The sequence below is a fragment of the Micropterus dolomieu genome, linkage group LG21, assembly GCF_021292245.1.
Source record: "Micropterus dolomieu isolate WLL.071019.BEF.003 ecotype Adirondacks linkage group LG21, ASM2129224v1, whole genome shotgun sequence".
Taxonomy (NCBI): domain Eukaryota; kingdom Metazoa; phylum Chordata; class Actinopteri; order Centrarchiformes; family Centrarchidae; genus Micropterus; species Micropterus dolomieu.
This window is the reverse complement of record NC_060170.1, coordinates 11,928,699-11,950,053: the sequence shown is the minus strand read 5'-3', so window position 1 is coordinate 11,950,053 and position 21,355 is coordinate 11,928,699. Positions and strand designations below refer to the sequence as shown.

General features: G+C 40.9%; 1 protein-coding gene across 1 annotated transcript; it reads left to right on the top strand.

Moving 5' to 3' along the window:
* The first annotated feature begins 3,366 nt into the window (after positions 1-3,366).
* Positions 3,367-19,119, top strand: LOC123959831 (kinase suppressor of Ras 2-like). The gene is made up of 2 exons (XM_046034131.1): positions 3,367-3,390; positions 18,614-19,119. Exon 2 carries the CDS (start codon positions 18,763-18,765, stop codon positions 19,117-19,119), a length of 357 nt encoding a protein of 118 aa, XP_045890087.1. The 5' UTR covers positions 3,367-3,390; positions 18,614-18,762.
* Positions 19,120-21,355: the final 2,236 nt, after the last annotated feature.

The window sequence follows — 21,355 nt, the reverse complement described above, 5'->3', positions numbered from 1 at the left end:
ACTTGAGTAAAATTAAACGCAAAGCTACCAGGAACCCATTATCCTCCAGTGCAATCCAGAACTGCAACCTACCCAGAGTGTCCAGAAGTACAAGGTGCCAAGTGCTCAGACACATGGCCAAGATCACGAAGGCTGAGACACGACCACCACTGAATAAGATAAACAAGTAAAAGTGTCAAAATTGGGCAAATAAATACCTGAAGGCAAATGTTTTATGGACAAATGAAGTGAGAGTGACTCTTGATGGACCAGATGGATGGCCCGTGGTTGGATCCCTGATGGACACGGCACCACTTTGACATAGATGGAGGAGGGGTACTGGTATGGGCTGCTATCATTAAGGATGAGATAGTTGGACCTTTTGGGTTGAAGATGGACTGAAACTCAACTCTCAAACCTACTGCCAGTTTCTGGAAGATACTATCTTCAAGCAGTGGTACAGGAAGAACTCATCAGCATTCACAAAGGCCATGATCTTTATGCAAGACAACCATCCATCACATGCATCTACCATCATATCATCCACCAAGTATTCCACTGCTTGGCTAGCAAGCAAGGGCCTCGAAGATGCCCAAATAATGACCTGGCCCCTTTCCTCACCTGACTTGAATCCTATTGAGAACTTGTGGGCCTTCTCAAATGTGTGATTTACCGTCAGGGAAGACAATACAACTCTTTGAACAGCATTTGGGAGACTGGGGTTGCTGCTTCAGCGAAAGTTGATCATCACAGATCAAGAAACTGACTCCATGGCACATGAAAATATAACCACCCATTGGTTAATAAATATTTTTGAAAGGCCAAATTTTTTTATTTATTGTCATTTTGTGTTGTTACTCTTAGAATAAACTGTTAAACTGAGAATAAACAAGTCATTTGATTTTTTTGGTAATTTAGTTGCCTGATAATTCTGCACACATATACAGGATATTATCCTGAGCATGACAAAACTCACTTTTTCTCAGTTAAACATTCAGATTTGAGGTTCAGTTATATTTTGGATTGACTGAGAGCGCTGTGTTTGTTCAACGATAAAATTAGTCCTGAGGAATACAATTTGACTAATAATTGTGCACGCAGTGTAGAGTATAGTTGAGAAACTGGTTTGCAGTGATGTAAAATTACCAATTTGTAGTTATGGAGCCAAAACACGCAAAGAGAGTGATGTGAAGCACACTGAAAAAGCAGGAGAAATTAGCTTGTTTACATTCTGCAATATAGACTCCCACCCAACGATTATGTCATTATGCTGCCTGTGAGTCTCTGAGATGTTTTTACACAACATGTGTAAGATATATAACTCTATTTTAATGAATAAGAAACAGGAAAATTGTCGGGTCAGGGATTCTGAGATAGAGATGACGAGATTACATGTAGAACAGGAGTGGAAAACAGCTGCATTATATTATGTGTGCATATTTATTAGTTATCAAGAGTGTTGTCAGTATAGACCACAATGTATAGTAAAGGCTAGCCCTAACGGTGACAAAAACAACAAATGAAACCTAATTCTAAAGAATATGTTTACATTTTGATAACACATCTTTTAAAATACTATGATGGGGGAGATGGGAGAATTAGGTGGTACCTTACATCCATACTTAACATGCATGCATACATACATATATATATATATATATATATATATATATATATATATATATATATATATATATATATGTATACATATATATGCCCGCATTGTTGGGTGTGGTGTCTTTCATTTTCCTCTTTAAAATAACCCATAGATGTGGGGTTCAGGTCAGTTTCAGTTCAGGCCAATTAAGCACAGTAACATCGTGGTCAGCAAACCAGTAACTTGTGGTTTTGGCACTGTGGGCAGGAAAGGAAGAAATCAGCTTCTCCATAAAGCTTGTCAGCAGATGGAAGCATGAAGTGCTCTGAAATCTCCTGGTAGATGGTGCATTGACTCTGGACTTGAAACAAAGTGGACCAACAAGAGCAGATGACATCACACCCCAAATCATCTCTGACTGTGGAAATTTCACACTTTACTTCAAGAAACTTGGATTCTGTGCCTCTTCGCTCGTCCTCCAGACTCTGGGGCCTTGATTTCCAAATGAAATGCAGAATTTACTTTCATCTGAAAGAGGACTTTGGAACACTGAGCAACAATCTAGTTATTTAGGCGTTATTAAGACGCTTCTGACGTCTGGTTCAGGAGTGGCTTGACCCTAGCAATGCAACACTTGTAGCTCATTTCCTGGACACGTCTGTGTGTGGTGGCTCTTGATTCTCTGACACCAGCCTCAGTCCACTCCCTGTGAAACTCCCCCAAGTTCTTGAATCTGCTTTTCTTGGCAATCCTCTCAAGGCTCCATTGTGTGTGCTTGTGTGTTTTTCTAATATTCTAATATTTTGAGATATGGCTGTTTGATTTCCATGAGCTGTAAGCCATAATCATCAAGATTCAAACAAAAAAGGTCTAAATATATTATAATATATTTCACTTTGTTTCTAATGAATCTAGGATATATAAAAGTTTCACTTCTTGACTTAAATTACGGGGAAAAATTACCTCTACTATTCAAATTTTCTGAGATGCACCTGTATATAATACTAGTCTTTGCTGTGGTGTTAATCCACTGCCAGTCCGAGACATAATTATGAAATACCCAGTATGCCCAGTATTGCTGTCTAGTTTTTGTAGCTGGCACTGTTTTCTTCATATGTTCAGCCACACTGGATATGTTCGTCTCTTTATTCTTTACAAACTGTAAATTAAAATGAATCACTACTTATGTGCCAGACAACAATATTTATTTCAGAAATAAGACACCGCCTGTTTAGGACTGCTTTCATGAAGTGGATAAATCAAATAAATATCAATATGAATCATCATTACAGCAATTATTGATTGCAATTTAAAACATTTGTGGGCTTACTTCAAATGTTTGTGTCATGTAGTCATGTGTAACAATAATCATATAGAAAAAACGCTGTGTAACATGAAGCAGAAAGCCAAGTGTTTGCATGGAAAAGTATCTTTTTATCTAAAGTGGTAAGGACTCCAGGTTTGGACCCAAAAGCATTGTCAGAAACAGGCAAAGATCAATACCAGGCAAACTTGGAAGAGAAGGCAAACTTAAAACCAGTTAGGGATCAAGCAAAGGGGAAGATATGTTTGGCGAGGCTAATGAGGAAGTGGGAACAGGTGTGCAGGTGGGTGGAGAAGCTCAGGTAAAGGGAGATGGCGGAAACACGGGTTACTTTACGGGCGACTTACACCTTTACACGCATTTTTATTAGTACACAGACTTCGGTGACCTCACCTAAACCCCACCTCCACCCACATTCAGCCTCAGCAGAGCTCTAACCAGCCAACAGAAAACACCTGTGGGTGTGCAGGGCCTTTAAGAACCATTTAATGTATGTATTTCTTCTGTTAACCTGCAGTGATGCAGGTGTTTAATTCAGTAGAGGCTGAATCTAATTAACACAGGTGTAATGACGCCGAATTACATAGTGACTGTTGCTTTAGACGAATTACAAATGTGCATTTATTCATGACAGTATGAAATTCAGGCTTCTTAGCAGTGCATTGTCAATATGTAGTCTCTGTGCTAAGCTAATCATCCCCTGGCTCTAGTTCCACACTTAACTCACAGCCATGGGACTATCATTGATCTTTCCAAATAACTCGTAGCAAGAAAGCTATTTTATCAAACTGTTCCTTTAATTCATGATTAACTGGACTTTCTAGCACAGCTTTCAATGTGTGACGTAAGCATTAAAGTCACATGTTTATAGTGCAAAAAGAACAGGTAACTGTTGTAGTTGAGTTAAAGCCTCACTATATTCCAGGGCCCGTATTTATCAAGCTTCTCAGAATTACTCATAAGAACGCTGCTAAAAACTGACTTAAGAGTAAAAAAATTCTTGGCTCAAAGCTGAGCTTAAAAGTTAGTTATCAAGCATCATAACGTTAGTCCTAATTTGAGTGAAGTGTAGGACTAAATATTAAGTTTCAGTCTTAGAGCTGATTCACGACACTTTGCTGTGCCACAAACAGGATTTTGGATGACGATATAGCCAAGGACCAATCACTGAATAGATTTCCTTGTTTAAGAAAATTCTCAAATAAATTCACATTGAATCGTGAAATTCCTAAGAGGAGTTTACTTTCAACACACATTTGACAATAAAGATTTTTCAAGAGAATAGTACATTATGATATACACATTGGAAATTAAAGATTAAAGGTGTTATCTTTATATGGCGCCATCAATTGCGCCTACTAGTCCTGTGAAGCCGGCTATTTGAATGAATTGTGTTTACTTCTGTTGGATTACTGGGGTGTTGTTAGGAAGTCAATGAAACGCATGACAGTGTGTGGAGCTGTAGCCTAAGTGCTATAATTGTTTCCTTGACTGTTTGGCTTATTGATGGTTATGACGGCCACAATCATCAGCATTGCTGCGTTTGTCCTGTGGCAAATAAACGAAGCATCATCACCACCTTCAATTTAACTGAAAACGCATTACTCTGTAAAGTCAGTGGTGAGATGACGTCCCTCACCAACTCGCTGACAAGGATTATGCTTGTGCTGTCCGACCCCGTCTTATTAATTGCATGTTGTCAGAATTCTTCCTCTCCTCTCTGCATGTCTCTGTCTCCACAGTGACATCACAAGCCCTACTGGCAACTCCTAACCTCTTGAGAAATTTGATAAGTTGCTATTTAAATTTAAAAGTAGGAGTAAATTTCATGAATTCTCAGCACTTAAGACTAAAATGGCACTTTGAGAAGCTTGATAAATACCGGCCCAGATCTCTAAGATATACAAAAGAGTTTTTTTTTTCTAGTGAAGAACTTTCACAGTGAACAAATCTGTTTGAGACTTTCACTTTTCTTAGCATGCTTTGCAAATATGTAAAGGAGAAAGGAATGAAACCACATGTTGTGTCACTCTTGGCCACTCTGACACTTTATCTGCTCTGATGGCTGGCTCCCCAAAAGAAGTAAAATACAGTAGTAATACCTTCATAAACAGTAATATGAAGTCTTAATGATCTGTAGTCTTATAACACCTGTAGCTTCTACTTACCACATTTGGCAACTCTGCCTAACTATCTAAATATTTGCCTTTGGTGTAATGTATGCAGAGGGTTTATACTGGACTACATATTGTAATGGATAAAGTAATTGGTAAGTTGCTGAATGTATATAGTGCTTTTATCCAAAGCGCTTTAGCCATTCACACACACTCACTCTTATTTATGCATTCACACACACACACACAAACTCACACTCACACACCTATTTCAGTGAGCTACCATGCAAGGCACTGGCCTAACCATCGGGGGCAATTTGGGTCTTGCCCAAGGACACGTTGACATATGGACAGGAGGAGTTGGGTATCAGAATGCCAATAGTGTAATTAGTCCTCAGGAGGAGTCACTGAAATAATGCAATGTGATGGTATTTCTACAAATAACTTAACAAGGAAACTTATGTTGGTCAGGCTGAAATTGCTTTATTACATCAGGTGATATTTGATATGTGTAACTCAAAACCCAAATTTATAAATTGTAGAGAGTGCCAGTTTCACAATGTATCTGGTGTGAGATCTTTGTTTTTCTACCATGATGTTCCTAAGAATTAATTCAAAGACCCAGTCTTTGTTGTATTTTTGTTTTGTTCAATAAGTGGCATTTACAAACAGTGAGAATTACTACTGGCATATGGTGTGATCAGGCCTTGATGCCACAAGTGCATTTCCCTTGTGTCATGGTTGTACGCCAGGTGGCGATACAGACCACACTTTGTTTTTTAGTCAGTTAGCTCAACACTTTTGTAATAATACAAAAGAACCAGGAGGGGGCAGTAGATCATCACTAAAAATGGGTTGTTAGGTTTGGTAACAACCTTTTGTAAACCCGTTTGATAACATATCTGTTTCTACTCTACTCCCCCCCACACACACGCACACGCACGCACACACACAGACACACTGTGTTCTGTAACAGATGTCCTTTCAGACGAAAGGCTCTGCTGAATAATTAAGCAAATTAACTTGATGAGTAGGTTTTCTTCAGTGTGCGCTCAACAAAACTATGCTTTATTAAAAGAGTGCTTTATTAGAGCAGGTTTGAATTGGCTGTTCTTCAAAGCATTTTATTACATTTCTTTATGTAATGAATAAGGATTCAGACAAACAGGTTTTCTGCAGCATAACCCTTAAGCCAGGCTCTTTGTAATTCTGCAGGTACTCAGCTGTCCTCGAAATATTCACACCTCTGTTGGTCCCTGTGCTAGTTTGTCAGCCTGCTGGAGTTGCTCGCCTTCCTGTGTGCTTCTCTCAAACTTCCTTCCTATCTTTCTGTCTCATTGGCTTGATTGTGGATAGAGGCGGATGTTGTCCCCAAAGACAGACATACAGGCGTCCCCTGGCAGAGTTTGTCAGGCAGTCCCAGCCGCCCATGCCTCAGTCCAGCTGGGTTCAGACCAGTTAGGCTTCAGGCATCTCTGGAGACTGCCTGTCTTTTGCTGTCACTGTCTAGGACTTTGGCTATGTTCATACTGCATCTAACAAAATTACCAAATCTTGTCATAATTGAGACTCAACAGTAATAAAGTACCTCAATTCAGTCAAAACAAGGCAAAGTGTGCTCAAAATGTTTTTATTCAACTATTTACAATTACATTTAGTTCATATTGATATTGATTGTCAAAGTATATTCTTGACCTTTGTTGCCTGAATCCAAGACCCAACCTCACATTAAGTGACATAATGACATAACGACCAGATACTGAGGGTAGAGGGGACATTCCCGGACTCCTTAGTTATTGGTCTTGGTGACTTTAACAATGGAAATGTCAGCTATGAACCCCCCAAATCCAGACAGTTTGACAAATGTCAAAGGAAAAATTTTGGATCACTGTTACACTACAGTAAGCAGTGCCTATCATGCCGTCCCCCGTGCTGCACTGGGACACTCTGACCATGTCATGGTCCACCCGATTCCTGCACCAGGCAGCAACTAAAGCTCTGTATACATTGTGGTGAGGACATCAAAGCAGTGGACCAGTAAAGCTACAGAGGACCTTCATGCCTGTTTGGACTGCACTGACGGGGGACTGCTACTAACAGTCTTGATGAGTTTACAGAGGCTGTGACATAAGACATCAGTTTCTGCAGCTGTGTACCATCACATCCTCCCCTTCCTCAGAGGGTGGTTGCTCCACCTCTTCCCCCTCCCTCACCATCCTGGAGAGGGATGTCATCAGACTGTTCAGGAGGCAGAAACCTTGCAAAGCAGCTGGGCTGGACTGGGCTGGTCTGCTGTCTCCGGTGTTCACGGGCATCTTTAACACCTCACTGGAGTCATGCCATGTGCCAGCCTGCTCCAAAGCCTCCACCATCATCCCTGTACCCAACAAACAAAGGACCACAGGACTAAACAACTACAGACCCCACAGCCTGACCTCTGTGGTTATGAAGTCTTTTGAGCAACTTGTGTTATCCCACCTCAAGTCCACTACAGACCCACTCCTTGACCCCCCGCAGTTTGCCTACAGAGCTAACAGATCTGTAGACAAAGGAGTAAACATGGCCCTTCATCTTCCAGCACCTGGACTGCCTAGGAACCTAATGCCAGGATCCTGGCTGTGGATTTCAGCTCTGCCTTAAACACCATCATCCCGCCAATGATGCAGGACAAGCTCTCCCAGCGGAGCGTGCCTGACTCCACCTGCAGGTGGATCACAGACTTCTTGTCAGACAAGAAGCAGCAGGTGAAGCTGGGAAAACATGTCTCTGACTCCAGGACCATCACCACCGGTTCACCTCAAGGCTACGTTCATCCCCTCTGCTCTTCTCTCTGAATACAAACAGCGGCACCCCCAGCAACCAGACGTCAAGCTCCTGAAGTTTGACACCAACCTCATTGGGCTCATCTCTGGTGGGGATGAGTCCGCCTACATGTGGGAGATTGACCATCTGGTGACCTGATGAGGACAGAACAGTCTGGAGCTCAACGCTCTGAAGACAGTGGAGATGGTCGTGGACTTCAGGAAGAGCCCAGCCCCACCCTTCCCCATCATCCTGTGTAACTCCGCAGTCGACACTGTGGAGTCATTCTGCTTCCTGGGCACCATCATCTCCCAGGACCTCAAGTGGGAGCTGAACATCACCTCCCTCACCAGAAGAAGGCCCAGCAGAGGCTTTACTTCCTGCAGCAGCTGAAGAAGTTCAGCCTGCCAAAGACAATGATGGTGCACTTCTACACCGCCATCATTGAGTCCATCCTCACCTCCTCCATCACCATCTGGTACGCTGCTGCCACTGACAGGGACAAGGGCAGCCTGCAGCATATCATTCGCTCTGCAGAGAAGGTGATTGGCTGCAATCTTCCATCACTTCAGGACCTGTACGCCTGCAGGACTCTGAGGCGAGCAGGAAAGATTGTGGCCAACCCCTCCCACACCGGACACAAACTGTTTCAGACACTCCCGTCTGGCAGGAGGCTGCAGTCCATCAGGACCAAAACCTCTCGCCACAAGAACACTTTCTTTGCGACTGCAGTGGGCCTCCTCAACAAGGCCCAGGTCCCCCACTGGCTCTGACTCTCATGCCCACCTGCCTATGACCAACTTGCCTTCTACAACTATAGCACAGGCTTCTAAACAGAATAAGATGGGAAGAGATTTGTCCAGCTGCTAAATGTCCTCTTCCTAAAGCCCCCAACCCGTTGCCCTTGCACTGCTGGCCTGAAATTGTGAAGCGCTTTTTTAACAATTTAGTTAACAACAGCTCCTTCCTTCCTTACTTCTCTCCAGCTGTCGAATCGTTCTTGTTTTTTTTTTGTTTTTACAGCTTTGCATTATGCCCTTTAACAGACTCACATTTTAAAATGTTTTATTTAGAATATACATCTCATTTCTAAATGTCTAACAGTTAAATTATAGCTGAGCATTCTTGGCCTTGGAAAAAGTGGTATGACTACCCCCATCTTTTTCTGGACACTGACGCCTGCTTGTTGACCTCTGACCGCCTTCCAAATCGATGCTCTGACTGGTTTTGATTTTGGTCTGGTCATAAGCCACTCTAGTTTTCCTCACTGGCAGTTCCTGTCTTTAGGGTGTGGCAACAATGATCCTAGGTTATTAAAGTGCTGACTACTGGTGACTTGAAGACTCTGGTCTCACTAGGATGTTTCTGGTGCCCCCTGCTGTTTTAGCAGTGTCCGTTCTGGTCTTAAGTCAGGAGAGGATTATCACAGCATTGACTACAGCAGTATTAAAAAAAATTAAGTTTGAACAAATTAGACCTACCATGTAATTTGTTCGATTTAATTTAACCTCAACCTACAGAGCCTAACCCTTAACTACACTGTGGAACTGATGTTGCTATGATTGTTCTTAGTGCGACTGCTGCTGCTTTTTCCATCCATGGTGTTGAATGTTTCCAGATTTGTTGCCATGATTATTCCGTTATAGTTGTATTTTATTTTATCTATGGTTTTATTTTATGTATATTTACTATATTCGCATTAGATTAGGATGGTAGCACTGTGTTTTATGTTAATAATATTACAAAGAGTACTGTCTAAACCTGCTCCATATGAGAAGTGCAATGAGATAACTTTTGTTATGAATTGGCAGCATATAAATAAAATTTTAATGAATTAAATATAATTGAATCTCTCCCCAAATACAGCCACCTGTTGTCACATGACCAAAGTTCCATATATGGTTCACACTAAGCAACCTCCATCTGCTGGTAAAGACCCTGAGATGTGGGTGAAAGCTCAAGGAAAAGCTAAAAAAAAGTATTACATCAAGGGTTAAACCTTGTATGGACAAGAAACTGCCATAATAAATAAATCTTCTACTTTTCAGAACGTACCATGAAGGTCTGGGTTGTTTTTGTCTTTTTCTGTGTTCGTTTCATTTCTTCGCTGTCTACCTCTTTTTTTCTCTCTATTTCATGTCTTACTGCTTATTGTTTCTCATCGCCTCTCTTCTTTGCCCATTTCCTCAACCGTACTCCCTTCTCTCCCACCTCTCGTTCTCTCTGGCTCTCCAAAGACGGGGTCTGGCCACACAGAGCCACTAATGGGCTCTCTAACAGGGGGGACTGGCTAGAGATGTGTGAATGCACCACAGCAACACCACAACCCCCACACAGAGCGGTGAGAGGCACTTTCAGCCTAGAGAAATACAGGGTGTGCAGCACCGTTTTTCATATTCTCACCCAGATGGAGCTCGGAGAGGGAGATATGTCATAGTTTTTGAAACATCGCCACATTTGCACAGCTGTGTGTGTGTTTGTGTGATTGTGCGAGTACATGTCAGCTTGCTTACCTTTGAAGGGTTAAACAGCCCCATGACAGCATTTAGTGCTTAAACACTGCAAAGCAAGAAACGGAGGATGTTCTTCCGTCTTTTTAAAGAGTTATATTTTCCTCTTAAAACTCTGGAGGTTGTTACAAAGTAAAAATACATTAAAGCATTATGGATAAGAGCGCAGCAAAGGATTTACAGATTTATGCCACATGTTTTTTTCAAAGGAAAATGTGTTGCTCCAGTTTATGAGTCATCAGGAATTATGTTAGAATTGGCAGACATGGACATTCATATACTTTGCAGTCTTAGATCACATAACCAGAGAAACAGAGAACATAAGTGAATGTACGTTGCTCTGTGGTGTAATGGCGGAGGAAGGAAACTAATGCAAGTTAATAGAATTTTTCACTACAAGCTCTTGAGATTGCAGTCCACGAGTTGCAATGAGGATGAGTCATACAATTCGGAGGCAGCCAGTCGGTCCTTTGTGCCGCAATATACACACATTATCCAGCCCGCCCCTCTAGACAAGTCCACACACACGCACACACACACACACACACACACACACACACACACACACACACTCATACAAACATTTTCACATGAAGAATTTCTTGAATATGAGTTCCCTTCTGTTGATCAGGCTAATAGTGTTGATCTTTGTTTAGCATGGCAGGTCTCCTCTGTGCCTGTCCTCTGTAGATTGTGATAGCTTACAGGAATGTCCCCATGCCCTGCCTTGAGACAGCTTCACATGCTTGCAAACACCTAATTGGCTTCAAATGCCATCAGCAAGAAAGATGAAGAAAGGCGGAGGAGAGGGAGGCACAGAATATGTGGGAGATGAGATTGGAGGAAAGGAAAGTGAAGGAGGCATGTGGAGAAAGAAGGACGTGTAAGAACCTGTGAGGAAATCAGGGTGAGAAAGTCAGTGACTACAGGAGGTGCAGAAGAAACATAGTCATGTCGAGAAGAAAAAAGCAGATGCAACAGAGAAGGAAAATACCAGAAGAAGCATTGACCAAACCCCCTACACCCATCTTCCTGAACACCCCTGGGTGGTCCTTATTGGCTGTTAACTAATTAGCAGACTGTAACTTTGAGTCCCACTGATTACACTGCAAGAACATCCACAAACCCTCAACTTTAAAGAGTCCAGATTAAAAAGGGACACTGCATCTATTGAATGCAGCCATTGCCCTTTTCAACATATCCTGTTTACAGGGGCAGTAAAATAGACCAGCCTCTGTCCCAGTGGCATTTCACTGCCATTTAGCCCAAAGAAGCATCACATCTAGAGGTAATTAGTCTAATTATGAGGCTGTTATCTACCTTTCTCAAAGCCTCACTGCATGTTAAGATTTCCCCATTTATGGTGTTGGGGTATGCTATTTGCATTAATCACTGAGGAGAAGCAGTCGTAAATGCTTGGTGCATTGTTTGGGTTGGCAGTTGATGTGGAGATGCAGTGTTATTCAGGGGAGAGGAGAGAATGGAAGATTGATGATGATGTAGCTCCAAAATTACATCTGAAGGTATGCATAGATGCTACCAGCAATTGCATAAACATGGGAATAGGATCTGTCTATGAGGGTTTGTTTAAGGAAGGAACATTTTGGGAGATACATTTATTCACTTTTTGAAAAAGAAATAGATGAAAAGGTTGATTACATCTTTAAATCTGTGCATTAAAACCTGAAAAGCTGAAAACAAATGTCCTCATTTAGCTTCTTACTATGAATGATGGGATCCAACACGAACACACTTCACTTGTCAAGTGCGAAGGTAGTGTCAATTGAAGAAGGTAGTGAGTGCATGTAAACGGTGATGCGACAGCTTAGCTTTGAACTGAACTCAACGAGGTGATTTGAATCAGCAAAGTGATCAGTGATTTCCGCCTCTAGCCCAAACATGGGCGTGGTTTCAGTCTTCGAGTATAATGCTCTGGCAAGAGACCACAGACGTATATTCTCCGAAATGTCAATGTTAAGTTCTCTGTACAACTGAAGACACAAATGCAAATCTTACTGGACACCAGATCCACCAGAAGTTATTTTTCCTGTGTGAGTCTTTTCGTTGACTGTTTCACATCCAGCTCCTTTTAGGTTCACCAATCCTTCTCTTCAAATCACACATTCATATTAGAGACTGTAATCCAGCTAATTAGAGCAGACATCCAGCAGAAATGTCTAGTCAAGAGGTAATTTTTCAAGACGCACAATTACACCATTTAATGATTTGGCTGAAGAATGTGGCATTGATTGCTTGCTCATAGCACCATCATCATTTTATTGCAGTTGGTCATGAACAGTGCTTGCAAATGTATTATGATCGTTGTGTACTATGATACAGTTTAAATATTACTTAATGCACCTCAAAGAAGGGGAGCAATACAGTAAAAGAAAAAGCAGTAATGTAATGGGAATTCAGGAGCACAGTAGGAATGCTTTTCACAGAAATTGATTGAGCATAGTCAAGCCTTGATATCAGCGAGTTACTGCTCTGTTGAATTTAGCCCCTAGAAGTTGTGATAAGTTGCAACATACTTTTTTTCTCTGTCAAAGCTCTCCATGAAAAGTAACTTCTAAAACTTACTCTCTAACAAGCATAAGCCACTCAAATTAACTTAAAACACAGTTCTCAAAGGGGTTATGGTTATGCTCAGTCTGTGTTCTTCATCTCATTTAGCAGCACACTTTTTTTTGGTTTGCCTGAGGCTTTTGCTTAGGTGAGATCATGTGAAACAAGAAATTCACAAGTCAAGTCCTGTTAGTATTTTGCTGAAGCAGTTGCTAAGATACTGTGAGCTTGATGAATTGACTCATTACTTGAAGCAACAGTTGCATGAATGTGATTCAAGTTCATTGCTTCTCTTGCAGAGAAATATCACTTGGGTGTCAGCTTGATAAGCACTGTCAAAAGCATTTTTAAAGTGAGGTTACCTCACGCAAGAATATAATTACCACAGGGATGCTCACAATTTAAATCAAAGGTGATTGGTCGACATGTCTCGTTAGATTTTAGAGTGCTAATTTCAAATGGACTGTACAAATTGGCACATCATGTGTCAGGTATACAACACAGCTAGACCTGACCAAAAGCAATCAGCTCTCTGTTGCCTCCCATCTGTAAGCTCAGCGTCAGTGGTGTGAACTCATCAGTGGCCGTTGATTAGTTTTAGTCGTTCATGTGGGGTCAAGCTGAACTTTTACTTTTCTCAGTCGCCCGTTGTGGTTTTATTCCTGCTAATAAAGGAGGCTTGATTGAGCATCCCCCTCATCTCTCCCTACATTTGTGGATGAGCACTCTTTTGGGCCCACTCGTCCTTTCTGCATCTTGATGTCTGTCTGAAGGGGTTTTTAGGGTTCAGATGTGGGCCTCTTAATGTGGGTCCAGGCACAAGTGTGAGTGTGAGCATGTGAGCTGCAGAGACAGCTTGACTCGAGAGACCCTACTAACTAATTTCCATGGGTGTGAATCACAGCTGTCAACAGGGTGTATATTTGTGAGACTAATCAATCCTTTCATGTGATCTGTATTTATGGAACATCAGTCGATAGAAAAAAGGCAGCTAATGCTGTTAATACGACTGCATGTCTTCAAAAGTGAGCTTTCAAGTTTTCCATTTCACATGTTGACTTTTCACAGAAACATATTCTGTGCAGTGGATAAATAACCATGTGCCATGCAGTGCTGAAAACCAGCAAGTTTCCATGACAACCAAATTCACTGATTAGACAAATGTTTGGCCACTGAAATTAATCGGCTGAAAATAGCTAAAAAAAGGCCTAATAAGTCAAATGATCGAACAAATTTTACTGAACAATTACGTTGACATGTCAGCAGTGTGGAAGCATTTTAAAGTGTCCGAGAAAGACGCAAAAATTTGGCTGAATTGTCTCCTTGCACATCCACTCCATCTGTGGCCGACTTCTTAGAAAAGGCAACAAATGGTCTGATCCGCTTTAAGTGTTTCTGTCACTTGTTTCTGAGAAGTCAAATAAGCTAGCCGCACCTACATTTGGAGTGCAGGCGTATTCAAGCCTTTATGGTAAATCCACCGAAACAGACCATTGCAAGCTGACAGGCAGGTTGGCAACTTTATCCTGTCATTTTCTCTCTTTACAAAGACAAGTGTTGCAGTATTAGAGTCTGACCTGAAGAGAGGCCATGAAGTCTTCATGCCAAAGAATTTTCATTTCGGTGCATCCCTACTATTGGGGTGGAGTTTGCAGTGCTCAACAGTGATTGGTCATCTTTTACAACTTGCATACGGCTTCATTCAGAAAATAAGAAAGGACTGGGTGTCTCTTGTATCAATATGACATTTCTTGTGATGTTTCTTGACATTAGGAACAAAGTTATGTTGTTGGCTTCCCAAATATAAAAAAAAAGAGCTAGATGGATGGAATGAACGTGAGAGAGACGTTTTCAGAAAGTGAATAAGAGGCAGCAGCAATAAATGGACAAAGCTAGTAAACAAGAGAAATAAAAAGTTACGATATAAAGTGGAAATAAAACACTTCAAACCCTCAACTGATCATTGCTAGAGGGAGAGGTTGCGGAGTTTTCAGTCTCCTTTTCATCCATTCAAACATCACAGTACATACAAAGAACATGATGTTGAGACTGTTTGTTTCTTTGTGTGTGAAAATCAAGTTTGCTCATGGGTCTAATTTGCCTATAATCTTCGTACAAATAGGAAAGCGCTTAAGGGACTTTTAAGTTTCTAGTTTAGTTCCTGTATTTTCTTGTTATAGCAATGTCACTCCAGTTCCCAGATGCCAGGTCTTATTATCGTGGACCAGTTTTATCAAAACACATCCACACAAATAAGATCAGAGTTGTAATAAACCTGAATTATCCTTTAATGTAACACAACTACACAGTGAATAAAACAAAAACAAAAACAAATTTCTCGAAGTTGGATACATGGTTTACTAAGCTTCACTAATATTTGCTTATGTGTCTTTTTTGGGGGTCAAACCAGGACTTCACCTCAGTGAGTATTTGATGTGGCAATAATTAGCAATAACATAATTTAGTTTACCATAATGTTATGTTTGTATCATTTTTCCAAAGCGTTTGGTAAGTGTTTGCTTTTGTTTCCCTCTTCACGCCTCTCCTGAACCCGCCGTGTCTTTGTCGGTCCCCTGAGTCAGGGTCCAGGTCGGAGCTGCTGTAAATCACCTCAGTACTGAGCTTGCCCGTTCGCTTGGCTCCAGAGATTTTAAATATATTAATCCATAAACATTCCAGTAGGACTGCTAACTGAGCTAACTAGCTATTGACAGCTACAGTTAGCAGCAGTTAGCGATAACTCTGGTGATATGCTGTCCCCTGTTTGTTTAGAGGATGAATTCAACAGGCCAATTCATCCATATTGTATCTTTAAGTTGTATGTATACTGTTGCCTTATGCGGCATTCAGACCAAACGTGAATTTAATCCACGCAATGCTTTGCTGGCGGGGGTTTTATCGCTGAACATCGCTGGAGTGTTCACACACAACGTAATAACGCGAATAAACACAACTTGCCATTACTACAGCTGTACCCAAAGTAAACATTTTGCTGTGATTAAATAGCAATAAAGGGATCAAACTGATGCTTTAACTACAACTACAATATGATGCAGATTTGTTACACATATGCATTCATGCTTTGTCAGGACAACAACTTCTAAAATGTTTTTTTTTCTGAATTGAGTTCGGTCCGGTTTTTATATAAATATGAAGTAGTGCCAAACGACGCTAACAACATTGGAACCAGATGTGCACGGAAGCTAGCTGCTGAGAAACTCCAGTGAAGATTAATCAACGTTGTAATCCCAAAAACTAAAGTAAAAAGCTAATTTAATAAAAGCAGCTTACTCCAAGCTCCTCCCTCGAGCAAACGGCGTAGTTGTCAGAGCATAATCTAGTCCGACCATGGGTGTTTATTTGTCCAAAAGCTGGAGCCCTGCTCCCTGCTCCTCTAGCCCAAGTTTAGCATCTCTCAGCATGCAGCAGCGTCTTTGCATTGACTTTGTATGTAAACTCACCTCCCCAAACGCTCGCTTTGCTTTTGGTCTGAAAGCACCATTAGCCCTTTTACTATAGAAAAAAATGATATTTTTTGATGCATCTGCTCATGCTTTGAACTCATGAGTCAGCCAGGAGAGTTTAATGGGCAGGTGCTAACTGGAATGAATGGGATTTTTACATCAGAAGGCCTCCCAAAGTCTTCAAGGAGAAAACTGAATGTAGATGTATGTGTATAGTGTTCCAACCAGTCATTAACTGCACCAGTATTTCTTTTAAAACAAAATGTTTTGCTATGTTTGAGTAACGCTAAATATAACCTTTGGACAACTTGGGTGGTTTTTTTGGGGGGATGGGGGGTGGAGGGGGTACCCACCGTCAAGATGACTAAAATATATTTTAAAAAGCCTTGAAAATTCCTATATATTATGTCCCTTGTGTGTTTGCAGCTGTCTCTTCCCACAACTCGTTGTTCCTTGCGGCCTCTTCTTCATAACATTACAGAATAGGAAAGGCTGCAGGCTTTCTTTCCCATCAATTTTGCAATTCCACCGGGACCTTTTATGGGAGATATTTTTCGTGGCTCATTTGAAGTTGCTGATGCTGATATTGTGTTTGAAGTTTGTGTTTTTGATGCTTATAGTTCCTTAGAGATAATGTCACAGGGAAGAAAAATAATGACACACACACAAAAAAAGTGTAGGTGTATTGATAGAAATTTGCATTAAAAGCAGCTTAGTGGTCAATAGCAGTTTTTGAAGACTGCGAGGTCAATTTTGCCCACACTTAGTCATGCATGAGATACTGTGTCTGTTGAGATGAACCCAGGATCAATTCTACCAACATGATGTTTTGTTTTGCTGAACAGCCTCTTGGCTATGCATAACTGCAGACATAAAGACAAGCGGAATATTGCAGACTATTTCAGCTGTGTTTCTGCCAGATCAATAAACACATTCTTTTTTTGTTTCTTTCTGAAGAACAACTTGAGGAGGATAAATTGCACAGTAACGGAGGTAATGTATTGTCATCTGAGCTCAAAAAGACTCATTTTGGCTGCTCACTTCAACTATTTTGCCTCTGTTGCTCTTTGTTTCTCATTCGACAGAAAGTTTACTTTCGGTAGAAGTCGGCTTATGTTATGACTCATGCAGCTTTGCCCTGTTCTGTTTTGGCGCACTCTTCCATTTTTCTCACTCTCTTGCTCCATCCATTCATGCTAATCTGCTCCACATCAGCATATTTGAACACCACTGCTCTACTAATAAGTTCACATCAGATGACAGCAAAGTTAATTCTTCATTACCCAAATTGAGCACATTTGCTGGTTGTAAATGTGTGCCTGTTGCCAGGATGGATGTTTTCGTATTAAGTGTATAATAAACCCCATTTTGGTCAAACATGAAACACCATATTACATGATAATGTTTACCCAAATTATGAAAAAAACATAACCCAAGTGGTATCTAGACATTCGGATAGTTTTATTTGCTCTGGTATTGAGGTTCTCTCAATGCTGAAAAATTCAACAGATTGAATTAGATTCTTTTTTTCTTACACAAAAGAACATGGGTTCAACAGTTTTAATGGGGAGAAAGTAGATAGAATAGTAGAAAGTAATTCCAATGAAAATTCTGAGATCTATGGATTATCCAGAGTAAGCAGGACGTTGTTTCTGGAAATGTTGCCTTTAATTTTTCAAATGACATTTTTAAGAAGTTGTGATCAACATTAAAAGTTCCATTTACCTCCATTGTATAGATTTTGAGGGAAGGCAAAGCAAGTTTATTTGTAGCACAGTTTTCAGCCTTGATTTAAAAGAACTGAGAGTTTCAGCAGACCTTTCTGGGAGTTTGTTCCAGATATACGGTGTATAAAAACCAAACGCTGCTTCTCCATGTTTAGTTTTGACTCTGGGGACAGTAAGCAGACCTGGCGACCTGGGGGGTCTGGATAGTTTATAATGTAGCAGAATATCAGAAATGTGTTTTGGTCCAAAACCATTCAGTGCTTTAAAAACTAACAGTAGTATTTTAAAATACAATTTTGACAGACAGAATGTGTTAGGCGGAAAGCTTACAGAACGCTTACAGACAGATATCTCAAAACCTAATAAACTAAAAAACTGTTTGCATGGCTAGATTCCACTACAGATAAGCCAGAAAATATATTATTTTGTAATTAGTGTGAACTCTCGAACATGCATTTTAGGAAGTATTTCAAAACCAGGTGTTATGTTGGCATTAAATCAATCTCTATCTCTGTCCTCTTCCAACAGGGAGCCAGGCGAAGCAAGACTGGTCCATTCAGTGGCCCACCTCTGAATCGGGCAAAGAAAACACTCCTGTGTGCCAGCCAGAGGCCAGTCAGTGGATCCGGTTCCAGCTCTCCCAAAGCCCCAAAGTCCAGTCCAAGTACAACCAGCACATGTGCCACAGCCCCCAGGCCCTGGCCCCCCCTTTATATGCCGATCGGCTGACCGTTGACAGCCCCGCCACAGGGCTCTTCAATCCCTTGGACTCTGGTCATCGCTCCCTGCCCCCATCACCACGCCAGAGGCATTTTGGCCACACACCTCCTCGGACTCCCTTGGTGGTCAACACCATGACCCCGCCTGGCACTCCCCCCATGCGGCGAAGGAACAAAGTGAAGGCCCCGGGAACGCCACCTCCGCCGAGCCGCAAACTCATCCATCTGCTGCCGGGCTTCACCGCACTGCACCGCAGCAAATCCCACGAGTTCCAGCTGGGGAACCGCTTGGATGACACACAGACACCAAAGTAAGGGTTTTACTCTTCTGGATTCTCAACGCCAAACAGTTGTGGCCAACAGTTTTGTGTTTACTTAATAGCCCAAATTATGATACATGTGTAAACATAAATGTCTGAATTCTAAGCAGCATCTGAAGCTATCACTCCCAAATTGATTTACAGGTATTTTAATGCAGGAAGCAAAACTAGACAAAAACTAATTTTAAGTTAATAATGTATTCTGATGCTGCCAAAGATTTGTTTACCCTTGTAAAGGCCTATATTTTAAATTATATATCAGTTGACACTAAATTACATTACACTAAATAGGTTTTTATCCTTACACACTCTTAAGTTACGTTGGTTAATTAAAAAGCATGATCTATAACACAAAAATAAATAAATTAAAAAGCATGCTTTTTAATTTATTTATTTTTGTGTTATAGATCAGTCGCATGCATCACATAAATAAATGTTACCCTGCAAGCATTTTTTAATGTAAATGTGCATTATTTGCCCATTTTCAAGCATTTCTAATAATATTATATATATTTATATATTTTAAGACGAACTGATCATAATAGCAAACCTACCCTTAGAGATAATAATAATTATAGTGATATAATCAGTGGAGGAAGTATTCAGATCCTTTACATGAACAGTATAAAAATGTCAAGTAAAGTACAAGTATATCACTTTTTTTGTGGATTCAATTACCATCCACCACTATTATTATGTTTCTATTATACAATGCTTTATTAGTTACAACAATAGCGTATTGTGCTACTATATCAGTAATGTTTGAACAATTGCGTCAGCACAAATGATATGTGATAATATTTTTACCAGTAGGTGTCATTAGTGAAGATTATGTTAAACAAGCCTTCGAGTAATTCATCTATAGACCATGGAGCTTGCTGGAAAGTCTTTAGAAAGCCTAATTTTGCCTTTAAGTTATTTAGTTATTTATTATGTATGCTTGGAAGGAAGATGATGATGAGGAAGATGATGTGGAAGCAATGATGAAATAACGCCAAATAATGTTGGAATTTAGGATTGCGGCTGCATGGCTCTCATTGCACAAATTTGTTTGGCTTAAAATTTACTTGTTTTTAAAGTTTCTTAGAGACAATATTCCAAATTATTACTGACCAGTTCATTTCAGCAGATAGCCTGCCTGAAGCGAACATTCAGAGATTCAGTCCTCCCTCTCCCTGATCTGTACAAGGTTTTATAACGTAATTCCATCTGATGCAAGTAGAATAGAAAGGAAGTTAAGACCCAACCTTTCATTTCAGCAATTTTACTTGAGCGTAATCTTCCACCAGAGCTCAATCAGATTAATTCCTAGGACGACATCATTGCCCATAAAGAACCAATGGCCTATTGGTAGAGATAAGGGGCCTTGAGGCTAAGTTCCTGACTGGTCATGCCTGTGTCTGGTGCTATGCTGATCAGATTTGGCCACGAACAGGGTCCACCACTGCTAGGTAATCAGGAACCAGAGTCCGCCTCAGGAGAGCTGCACTCATTTTGATAATGCCATTACATGACAGTGCCCTATCAGTGCTACACTTGGTAAGTTAATATTTAGGAGTTGTCCTCTGCTTTTACGATGGCCATCTGGGTTGTTTTTTTGTGTGCTTGGTTGCGGACAGGGCTGCATCCACACATGTACGCTCACGTGGGTGGTTGAATCTGTATCTGCACAGTGAGGAGTGGATCATAGCTGAAGTGAATAGGCTCAAACGGCATTAGAGAATTGATTACCGGTCCCTGAGCGCTGATAGAAAGCAGGCTGTGATTTGAGCCCCTCTAATCAATGGCCTGTGTGTGCCTGGAAATGTTGCAAGTCATTGAGACAGGGCAGATCTGCTGGCTTCTCTGATAGCCAAGTACCTCTCATAATACATCATAATTGGTTGGAGGATGGATGGTGCTGGCAAGCATCAAATTGGTGGTTCAGTTCTGGCATGAGGCACCCGTACTTGTTTGTTTCGAATCTGCATGCCTAAGAGAACTGACTTCATTGCAAAGTTTGCGTCTGTTTTTTTTCTTGATGCAAATATCTGAAGTTAGAAGCCTGAAAGTTCACACCATACTAGAGTTTGTTAAGTATTGTAGTAAGGTTTCTATTCCTCGCGTTGTTTTTTCAGTTAATGGCTCAAAATGAAAAACAACTTACAAACATTTTACCGGAACAAACCAACCCTGTAAAAAAAATATAAAATATTACACAAACAGGCTATTTCATACTTTAATGGCTGCTT

Excerpts from the sequence above, each read along its gene's own strand:
- LOC123959831 (XM_046034131.1), top strand. The coding sequence starts at position 18,763 with ATGTGCCACAGCCCCCAGGCCCTGGCCCCCCCTTTATATGCCGATCGG.